General features: G+C 41.0%; 1 protein-coding gene across 1 annotated transcript in view; it reads left to right on the top strand.

The window, feature by feature from the left end:
- The window catches only part of LOC122813911 (zinc finger protein 25-like), a gene marked incomplete at its 3' end in the record, with an annotated part of 269,965 nt that overhangs the window by 227,904 nt on the left and 30,060 nt on the right, over window positions 1-12,001 (top strand). The window contains exon 6 of the mRNA XM_044086455.1: window positions 2,740-2,856. Coding sequence (XP_043942390.1) covers window positions 2,740-2,856 — 117 coding nt within the window. The remainder of the gene's footprint in view (window positions 1-2,739; window positions 2,857-12,001) is intronic.

Below are 12,001 nucleotides of genomic sequence, written 5' to 3'. Positions count from 1 at the left end.
TCTCCATTCAGACCCCAGCAATCTCTCCTTTTGGACTCCTTTTTTATCCCCCTAATGAGAATTCAGTCTTCATTAATTTTTAAGAAAAAGTGTACAGCACCTGCTAAGCTTATTGGACATAACTTTCGGAGGTCACATAAACAGCTGTCTTTCCTATGATAGTTAGTGTCTCTGCTGTCCAGTTTCATCTTTCTTCCTGCAGATGTAAGTGTTCATTTGGACACCAGGCTTTTTTTCATTTAATTGAGAAAAGTCATTTTTCTTCCCTTCTCTTCTTACAAGATATAATTCTACTGCTTCCTCTTTCTTCTGGTACACTTTAAATTTTTATTGTGGGTAGGTAGCCTTTTTATTTGTTAGGGCATTCCTTGCATCATTTTGAACACATGTTCTATTCTTGGCTTGGGGGTTTCTTTGTACATTTCTCCTGTTTAACTAATTGTTTCTAATCTGTGCATTACTTAGAGTGGTCCATGGCTTCAGTTTATTTTCACTTGTCAATCTTTTCTGATATGTTCTTGTCATTTAAATTTCTGTTGGTTTAAACCTCTGCCTCTTCCAGTTTCTGCCTTTAGTATGGTCAAGTTTATCTTTTCGCCGTCCATTGGGGTTATTTGCGTAAATGTTTTCTTTAGTTATGCCTTCTTTTACAGTAATGGATGCACATTTTTCAACAGAGAACTCCTTCCATGTTGTTCTGCCCCTGCAGTTGTAGAACATTTTATCAAACTTCAAGCTTCTGTTTTGCTTCCTGCCTATCTTCCAGATCGAGAGACTTGGTGTTTTCCCCTTCATACTTATTTCTTTTTTTGTGGCCATCCTTGTTAACAAAATAGCATGGTTAACCACATTTATCCCTCAAGTGCAGTGCATGTAGCCTGACTCTATCCATTCCTTCTCAGGTGTTGAGAGGCATTCAAGTGGATTGTCGATTTTCGCTCCATTTCCTTTGGGTCCTGCATTGCAGGTACCAAAACATCACTTTTTGTGGTCTGCCTTGTCAAGTGACCCAGCTTCAGCTTTGTCATAATTAGGTGGGCCGGCATCAGTGACCCCTTCCCCAGTGTCAGACGTCAGGCCCCCTTCTTGCTGTAGCTGATGTTGTATGGCCTTCAGACAGTCTGGCATTGTCCCATGTGGTGCAGACTTGCTTTTCTCTTCAAGTGTCTGCCCCAGTGCTAGACCTTTTGTATGATCCTGAATCTCATGTACAGGCATAGCTGTCCACTCAATGTGTACCAGATCCAGTGCAGGGCCATCTAGTGACAGCTGTCCTAGCAGTGGTGGTGGGTGGAACAAATACTGGCTGAGCATGTTATGCCAGCTTCAAAACTACCCGTCTGTTATTCTGGCATAAGCTGCCCTGCCTTTGATGGGGCAAAGGGGCTTCTCATCCTGGTCTGAGGTAAGCCTTCAGAACAGTTTGTGCTTTGTCTTTCAGAAGAGAATCCAAGATCCTTCCTATCCGGGTTCTCCACACTTTAATGGTTATCATTGTCTTTAGATACAGAAGATTCTCGGGAAAGACAGATTGTGAAAATCTTTGGACTTAATTCCCTTGTAGAGGATTGCATTGAGGAGAGGTCAGTATTCTATACTTGTCATTTTGAGCCTTCTCACCTATTGCAATAGAAGACTCAAAAAGCATAAACATTTTTAGTAATGTCACATTTTCCTTTCATGGATCAAAAACCTAGAGCTGACTATCCCAGAATACATACTTACTCAACACTAGCAACTTTTAAAACATTAAGTCGAGAACATTTCTCATTCTGCATGTCATACTCGTGTGGTGTTGGCACACTCAAGTTACTCTATTCTAATATAATTGGAATCAACGGTAGTAACTTTTATTTAGCCTTGATATTTTAACTTCTTGCCCCTGTTTTTTTACCCCTGTCACTACTTCTTCATACTCAGCTGCAGTAATGTCCTCTATTACCATTCCTTCCATAGTATTTCCTTTGTTAACCATTTACTTTTATCTCTACGTTATTTCTCTTTATGACGTCCCACTATTTTTCTTGCACTTTCACCCTCATTAACTTAGTTCTCTACTTAATTATGTCTACTGTAACTCCCCGTCACCATTCACCACACTCTGACTGATTACTGGGACACCTTGGTATCCTCTATGCATACATTGTCTTCTCTCATTAAGCTATCAACTTCTTAGCTTCTGTCTGTTCCGTTTTGGTGTCCTCCATTTAGTACTCATCTGACACCGGTTCTGTTCACAGGATCTCTAATGCAGTTATCTGCTGATCTTGCCACTTTTGCAGTAATTGCATTATACAACTTAGATTCCTGTTACGTTTCACCTCTAATTTATTTTTTCCTTAAACTCCCTTGGCAATGCTAAGTCCATTCATACAATGTACTACACTAGTTTGTATTGTGTGTGTGTGTGTGTGTGTGTGTGTGTGTGTGTATATATATATATATATATATATATATATATATATATATATATATAGAGAGAGAGAGAGCGAGCGAGCAATGAGTAATACCTGTACTTACATTTATTGTTTTTGTATTCAGCCATCTCTCTATTGTGCATAATGTAGTATTATGATTGCCTATGCTAATGTTTACAATTTATAGGGATAAATATGTCCGTGATATCCACATAATGTATTCATTCATGGAGCCTTTATCATTGGTCCTTCACTGAAAATTGGCCTTCCCAAATAATACAACAAAATAAAAATATGTTATGCTTTTAATTTTTCTATGCAGGATATGACATCCCCCAAAATACATTATTACTGCTGTTAAAAGAAAATAAGTCAGAAGGTAATGTGGAAGGAAAAGGTACCACAAGACAAAAGAATAAATTTGAGGATATCATACTAAGTAAGTAAACAGCTTATTAATTGTGCCATTTGTTTTTATATAGATGTTGACATTGTCTTAAAACTGAACAGAATGTGTGCATTGCATAGTTAGATGATGCGCCACAATAAGGAAACAGTGATTACTTAGGTAAATGCATGTATGTAAAGCCAAGGGGGAGTTTCTTTAAAAAAACATAAATAAGTTTAGCACTGATAGTTTTACTGAATTGTAAGCTGGTGAAGGAGTGGAAACCGAAGATTATTGCTAAAACCACATTTTCAGTTTTGCATCAAATCAGGCAAAAATTCTGAATTGTAATTGAACAGACCATTGTAAAAAAATGTTTTACATGAAATTTGTTGCAATACATGGAATCACTGTTTGCGTTTTTAACTTCCTTTACACTGGGTGTTACCAAGTCATCTAACACTGTAATCTGAGGTCACATAAGTCATAAATAATTGAACACCTAGCCACTGTTTCAGTAAAATAGTGTTACAGATGGGTATACCTTGAGGGAGGTTTTGGTATGCAGAGGGCAATGACCTTGGTGTCTGGTGACCATGTGTCACTCATCTAAGTACAGCTTATTTTACATTGTTTTCATGTACTGTTTTCAGTCTGTTGTACCTGATGATGTTCTTTTGTGATCTGCATGTGCTGTCATTGTTTCAGAAAAAAAAAAGAATTAAACCAGAATCATCATAATCATTAGGAATTAAACTTTATGACCCCAGTATTGTTCCCAAGAATTTTTCATATTCTGTTAATCCATGTGATACAGTCATTTTTTTATAGTAGTTTTAGTTTAGAGTGGGTGAGTGAAGTGGTAAGGTAAAACTATATACTGAATGGAGTATATAATTTTCAGTATCTCAGTATGGAGAAAATCGATATATGTGCAGTAAAAGAAACCTTGTTTAAGGCTCCAGAGAGCACCCTAGCACTACCAGGCTACAACTCATACCATACATTTCAGCCACAGAACCCAAACCGAAATACAAAAGGCAGGGGCGTATCCATATTCATCAAGGATACCCACACCTCTAGGTTAGTGGCACAGCACAATGCTTCAGAGATCATCCACGTGCAGTTAACAACAGGCAAAACTGCAATTCAAATTGTTGCTAGCTACAGATCACCCACCATGTCCCAGGACTCCCATTCCACGTTTCTGGAAACACTGGGAAACATAAAGGTCCTACCAAACACCCTAATATTGGGTGATTTCAAATACCCAAACATTAACTGGGAGCACTACTGAAACGCCCTGGTTCATCTGGTCAACACTCCCACCAGAGGTGACAACATATTGGACCTGGTCATCACCAACATGGGCGTCTGGTGTTCCACACCAGAGGTCAACACCTCGCTGGTTAGATCTGACCATAAAAAAATCACTTTGGATATCCACATTCCTCCCCCACCCCCGGTCAAGAAAACCACCGTGAAAAACTTTTCAAAAGCAAACTTCACATTACTTAAGGCCGAGGTGGAAAGTTTTAAAGCCCCCATGCTGAAGGATAACGCTGTCCAAGCTGCAGACTCCTTTACTAATGCATTCTATGGGCACCTACAAGAATGCATGGATCCTGCCATCTCAAGCAAAACCAAGACTCACTCCAAGCAAAGGAAACCAGTCTGGTGGATTCCTGCCATAAACAAGCTATACAATAGAAGGAGGAAACTAGTACAGAAAAGAGTAAAATCCCAAGAAGGGAAGACATCCCTGATCAATATCATCAAGAAACTACAATCCCTCATAAAATCACCCAAAGCAAGCTTTGAAAGAAAAATTGCCAAGGACTCCAAAGATGACCACAAGGCATTCTTTAGCTATGTCAAGAATCTAAGTGGCAATGCTCAGATCTGCTTGGAGTTAGTGCAGAATGGCAGAAAATACACTGAACCAACCAATATCGCCAACATCCTGGCAGACAGGTTCAGTGCAAACTTCACCCCCCCTCTCACCCCCAAAAGGGCCTATAACCATACCAGAAGAATGTAGAGTCCCTGAAATCACAGACACTCAGGTTAAAACTGCCCTCTCCAAAGCCAAAAACACAGCATCAATGAGACCAGACGGTGTCCCAGGCGGTGTCCTACATGAGCTCAAAGACGAACTAACCCCTCACCTAAACACACTGTTCAAACTCAGCCTCAACACATGGCTATGTACCCATAGAGTGGTGCACAGCAATGGTTATTCCACAACAGACCCCGGGAATTATCGCCCTATAAGCCTGACTAGCTTTGTCTGCAAGGCTATGGAGCGCATCATCATGGAACTCATTAACAGAGACATTGGGAACCTCCAAACACTGGACCCTACCCAATTCGGCTTTGTTAAGGGCAGATCATGCCTCCTAAACCTGGTGGACTTCTTTGAGATATATACCAAGGCTATAGACGAGGGAAAGGTGGTGCACACAGCCTACCTAGACCTTGCTAATTCCACCATTCCCCATTCTGGTATTATAGACAATCTCACCAGCCTGAACATAAACCCGTACGTCACAGGATGGGTTGCCAACTGGCTCACGGACAGAACCCACATGGTGAGAGTTGCGGGAGCTAGGTCTGACTCAAAACCAGTTACAAGTGGCGTTCCCCAGGGCTCAGTCCTAGGACCCCTCCTGTTTGGCATATACTTCTCAGAGGTACAGGCAAGCACAGGGGGACTGTTGCTGACCAAGTTCGCAGATGACTGAAAACTAGGGGCTATAATTGATTCTCCAGCTGACACAGACATCCTCCGAAAGGGTCTCACTGAGACAGATACCTGGTGTCAAAATCATGGCCTCAAGCTAAATGCCAAAAAGTGCATAGTCATCCCCTTTGGAAAAAACAAAGTACCCACAAACTACAACATAGGTGGTAGTCCCCTAAATACGGAAGACGTAATAAGGGATCTGATGACCCAAGTAGATTGGCAATGTGATTATCAAAGGTGAGATTACTAAGTGGTTAGAAAGTCCTTCTACATGGCCCACCTAATCACAAAAGGGTTCGCATTCAGATCAAAAGAAGTCATTGTGCCCCTCTACTCATCACTTATCAGACCCATCATAGAGTACAATGCCCCATTTGGATTGTACCTTACAAGACACCTGCAACAGCCGGAAAGACCACAGAAGTACCTCACCAAGAGGATCACTGGCCTCAAACAGATGCCCTATGCAGCTCGACTGAAGAAACTCCAGCTGTACTTGGTTGCATACCGCCTACTCAGAGGTGATCTCTGCCTGACATACAAGGTCATGTCCAACCCAGAATTGATGGACATGCTCCACCTAAAGAAAACCTTATCCCCTCAAGCCACACGCTCTAGGGATCTAAACCTCTCCACAACAATAGATAGGATGCACTGGAGGGATAGATTCCTGTCCCAGAGACTTCCCATGCTTTGTAACAAGATCCCAATCTGCATTAGGCAGAGCTCCTCGCTAACACTCTTCAAAAGAAAACTTGACGAGTGGATAGGAAACAGAAAGTTTACCCCGGGGATCACTTTGGTGGCTCTGCTGGACAGAGGCACAGGGAACTAATCTAAGGGGGCAGCAAAAGCCAACACATTTTGGCTAGGATTATAAATCCCATCGGGCAGATAGCCTAGTACCTACCTATGAAGCTATGAAATGCACCGTTTATCAAAGCAAGTTGCAGTTGTCAAATTCTAGCTGAAATGTTTGTCAAAGGAGGTTGCAGTGGTCAGGGTTTATCCTTACCCAAAGAAGTAATGATACTTGACTAGATTATAATACATTTGGGAGAAGAGATGATGAAGACCCCCTGCATGTGGTTGTGAGGGACTTCCCTACAGAAAGATATGAATGTATCCTTTCCCTTGTTATTAACTTGATTTCTCAGTGAAATAGGTGTTGATGGACTCCCGCAGAACCAGAGTATCAGAGAATCTAATAACAGGGGCTCCATTGTCTGTAACAGCATGATTATTGCTGCAGGTATTTAGGACTATATGGCAGATAAAACTTTTCCGACTTAATTGGAACTATTTCCTCTTCCTGTTATGTACTATATATGCCCTTTCTGTCCAGATCTTCTTTTCCATGCTTTTTAAAATGGACAAAGGTGGCCCCAAGCTACATTTGTTGCTATTTGTGTGAAAAAATGTTTGCTTTCATGAGTAAAAATATTTAATTATTGTTTTTAATTGTTTATGCTTCCCTTCTGTTTTTTCCCATGGAGTTTGTCCAGCTTTGTTTATTCCTTTGCATCTTTTTTTATGCCTAGGTGTTATACGCACCTCAGAATGTTTACTCTAAACATTCTTTCTTTAGGTATGGAAATGCTAGGAGTATTCATTTCATCAGAAGATGCAAACCGTACCTGTGTTGTTTAGGGAAATTCCATAACCCTCTATGGTGCTCCCTTCTGGGACTTTAATCATTCTACTCTTTGGAGGTGTTGAGACCTCCTTAGAATCCATTTAATTGAGAATTATCTTTCAATTCAGCCTGAATCCAGTGCATGTTCAGGCTTTTCTACCAAAAGAGCTACAACTTCCCCCAGCTCTGTATCAGGAGCTGTAACTTTCTCCTCCTCCTGACCTGAAACATGAAGGCAACTTCCTTTCTAGGTTTTGTCATGTCTCTCCTCACTTACCTGCAGTGATGCTTCCTATAGTAGTGATAACTGAGTGTCAATCTGGGGGCACTTCTCCCACACAGCAGGGTTGTCTACCCCCCCCCCTTTCAACTCTTGTTATAGATTGTGACAGGCTTGCAGAAACCATTGTTAGGGCTCATGGCAGGTAATCTGGTACCTTTTGCCCTAACCCTCTGTTCCAGAGCTCAGTGACTCACTTGGTATGTCCATTTTCTCAACCCATTTCATCAGTCCTCAAGATGCTGTTGTTGGTGTCTCATAGTATTGACCACCAGGTTGCAGGTGCCATTACCTGTGGTGCTGCCCATGCTTCCATAAAACATCCTGTGATGGCCCCTCTTTACCCTGGGCCAGTAATCAAGGAGCCTCAATCCTCACCACTGACTCTGGTGAGAGGCAGTCACTAAAAGCAGGGATGGTTTTACTTAGTATTACAAATGCAGCTTTCTGCTTCAAGCACAATTTCCACCAAGAGTACACTGGGAACATGTTCCAGACTACGGGACTGGAGACTGTGTTTCTTCAGATCCCAGACAAGACTCACTTTGAAGCACTGTGTCCCAGTTCCAAGTATCTGACACACTCACACTTGGGTAATTGATTTTTATACACACGCTTATGGGAAAGGATGGCACCAATTTACTAGCTGTGCCCCCTTCTCTACAAACAATAAGGTAACATGCTACCATCAGTCAGAAAACCATCGGGCTCTTATGAGGGTATCCTATTATACTGAGTAAAATCAGTGCAAAATAAATGGTAGAATGTAATCTAAGCAGCAAGGCTTTTCAGGGTGGTCAGGGTGTCACCAAAATAAGCACAGGTAATCTCAAGAGGCTAAAATAATATCTAAAAACCAGCCACAATGAAAGGTATAAAAATATTTAATAATAAAAATAGGAAACATGAGAATATTAAGTATCAAAGTTCAATAAACATCAGAGTTGCAATCACAGGAGAAGTAAAAATAACACTGATAGATTCAAGCAGATGCAGAAAAAACACTACTAAACTAATCTCACGGTATTTCCCAACTATGTAAAGAATACTGTTCCCTTGCTAATTAAACTAGTACAGCAAGGCAAGATCAGATGCTGAGATGCTTACTTTCACAAGGCATCAGTGTTAATAGTGCTGTTGATACAGTTTTAACACAAGCATCTGTACAAGTCAGTGTGATGCTCAAGTGACACATAATTATTTACAAAACTCCAGACAACCATGCTGGCATATGCTGTACATATACTGCCCCACTCTCCCTGTCACAGATGGCAATAAATCACATAGTCACACATCCTGATATCATTTTTTTAGTATTGACATTGCAAACAATGGGCTGTATCCCAGGCCACTGTGGCTTCAGTGTTGGGCCTACTGATGCAGGTGCTATGTTTCCACAGTCAGTTTTAGTTTTGGCCTTTACAATATTGTCATTAATGTCAAGTTATTGCGCAGTAACATTTTTGGTGTTGGTAAAGTTGCCAGTGCCTTCTCACCCTTCCCAATTCTGGCATCCCAGCTCCAAGGTGGAAGCTTCTGTCCTGACTTTCTCTCGAGCAAGGCAGAGTGACCCCAGGCCTTCAGAAGCCTATTGTCAAAGTCTACCCATAATAGGGAATTTTTTTGTGTCCCTTTTAGCAAAGAGCCCCATAAACCCTAAGAAAGTAAAAAAAATATTAAGTCTCTCCAGCAATCCCCAGATGACAAGGAAGGCACTCACTGCCTAGCCTTACCCCAGATGGCACTAGATTCAGGGAATATGTTGAGTTCATGCACCAGTGGAGGTGCTGACCTACTATATACCCTCTCCTTAGTGTAAACTGTAGAATGGAATCAAAGGATAAACACCCTCAATCCCACCAAAAGCTTCACTGTGGACTGCACAGTGGTGATGATACCAGAAGGTGAATGAGCAGTTACCGACTAGTGAGTAGCTTGTGCTGTCCCTAAAGATGGACATAGAGAGTAGTGTACTCTGCCAACTGCTGTGAGTAGTAGTGTTACATTCATTTATTGAGAATATGAATATGGAAAGAAAGAGCTAATAATGCAGATAATACAGAACTCAAGTCGATTTCCTGCTGCAGACATCAAAACTCTGGATATGAGGAAGGAGTCTGCTAATCAAATGTAAAATATAAGTGTACATAAGTGCAAAATTGGTAATTGTAACAATTTAAATAATTGTAATAATTTAAACTTTTCTGTAGTATTCCTAAACTGCATAAGTATGGTAGTGTTGGTGCTATTTATTCCTGAATGCAAACATGCCTTTCTGGTTTCAGAGGTCATCCTAAAGTCAGTCACATGTCTTTGAGCTAATGACATCTGTTGTGTTGACATTCTCCCTCTTGGCCTGTAATTTTGATGTTGTATGCCCACCTGTCCTATGCAGATAATGCCAGAATTCCACTAGAAGGATTGCATTTCAGTCTCGGTTATCTTCCATGGTGGTTTCCAATGGTGGACACCTGTTAAAGAGTGCCACCAGCACTGTATGGAAACAGCCTGACATAGTGGCCACAGTACTGAAGAATGCTGATAGAATCTTCCAGACACTTGTTCAAGGCAAGAGAAGATGCACAAATTTCATCCTAAAAGTCCCCTTTTGTCTCATGTAAATGTGTATGTCCTGACTGAAATCACTGTTGCAGTATTCCAAACAAGTGTGTTATCACCACTGACATCCTGCTGTGATACCAAAGACCTTCCCTAGGTCATACATTCGATGTGTGACCTCAGCTCGTAAGCATAGGAGTATATAGGTGGATGTATGGGGTAGATCCTCAAGACTGTCTTGTTTATTTATTTATTGACATTTGTTAACCGGGTTTGTCCAGCTGAGCTTGTGGCCCATTTTCAGTGTAGATCCGAGGAGAAAAGCTCCAGTAGTACATTTTAAACAAGTACAATTTTAAACAATATTGATATAATAGCAGTTATAGCAAAAAGATTCACATATGTTGGATTACATGCATAAAGTTAAAGTTGCATTAAAAAGAAGCTAAGTAACAATTTTACACTGATATAGTTCAATAGGTCAACAATAAACATTTTTTTGTTTGCATAAAATTATGCAAATGCATAGTAGACACATTGGAGAGAGAGGTGTAATGAGGTACTAAGTATGGTCCTTTTGAGGGTACATAAAGGGAAGGAAGACTAGGTAGGGTCATGGCAAGGGCAGGTTCTGGAATTGAGAAAATAAGCTTTTAGTTCATTTTTAAAGTGTGAGGTGTGGGAGATTGAATGTAAGTCAAGGGGAAGTTTGTTCCAAGCATGGGCAAGGGAGTGTTTGTACAGTAGTTTGCCTATTGACCTTTTTGGGAGGTAGATATCAAGTAATTGTTGGTTAGAAGTACGGAGAGTCCGGGATGGGATGTAGATGGAGACTAAGGAAGATAGAGATGGACAGAAGGAGGGTGTATAAAGAATAGAGTGTAGCATATGAAATTGATAAGATAGCAGAAATTGGAGAAGTTCAAGCCATTGAAGAGAGTTTAAAGAAATGCAATGGTGTGAGTTGTATGGGGAGTTAGTAATGAATCTGGCTATTTTATGGTAAGTCTGTTGGAGTCTGTTTAGAGTGGAGGCCTGGATATTGGTAAGAACTGGGGTGGTGTATAAGAGGGAGGGGAGGAGGAGTGCCTGGTCCAGGGTAAGTCTAGATTCAAGTGTTAGGAATTTTTTGTTCCGATATAGCAGACCTAGTTTCTGTTTTTTTTTTTTTTTTATAATACATTGGAGTATGTGTAGGTTGAACTTTAGTTCGTCATCAATAATGACCCCTAGGAGTTTTGTGTGGGTGTCAGGTAGGATAGTTGTATTGTTAGAAGATGTAATAAAAAAGGAGGTTTTGTGATTAGAAAGAGAACGGGGAAGGAAAACTAGGAGTTTTGTCTTTTTGGGATTTAGGATCAATAGGTTGTGAGAGAGCCATTGTTCAGTGGATAGTAGGGCCTGTTGGGTCAGAGAGTGTAGTTCAGGAATGTTATTTGAGATGGATATAAGTGTGGAGTCATCGGCATACTGAATAAGGGAGGATTCTTTGCATGAGGTGTAAAAATTATTGGTGAAGATGTTAAACAAAAGGGGTCCCAAGATGGAGCCTTAGGGAACAACCAGTGAAGATGGGAAGGAAAGGTGAGGAGGATGAGACCCATTTGACAGATTGTTCCCTGCCAGATAGGTAGCTATTAAACCAGGCAAGTGCGGAGGGCGATAGGTGGAGATTTGCGAGTTTGGATAGTAGTAGAGGATGAGAGACAGTATTTAATGCTTTGGAGAGATCTAGAAAGAGACAGAAAATGAGTTTATTGTTGTCTAGGGCCTCTGCAATGATATGAGTGAAGGAGAGGAGGGCAGTGGTGTTGCTGTGGTGAGGACGAAATCCATGTTGGGTAGGGGTAAGTAAGTGGTGTGTGAGGAGGTGACTGAGAAGATGTGAGTGAATACATTTTTCTAATATCTTGGAAAGGGGGGACAGAATGGCAATGTGACGGTAGTTTGAGGGGTCAGTGGAGTTTCCACCTTT

The sequence above is a fragment of the Protopterus annectens genome, chromosome 10.part0, assembly GCF_019279795.1.
Source record: "Protopterus annectens isolate FY-2018-M chromosome 10.part0, PAN1.0, whole genome shotgun sequence".
Classification (NCBI taxonomy): Eukaryota; Metazoa; Chordata; order Ceratodontiformes; family Protopteridae; genus Protopterus; species Protopterus annectens.
The sequence above is the reverse complement of the archived record's forward strand: the minus strand, read 5'-3'. Positions and strand labels throughout refer to the sequence as shown.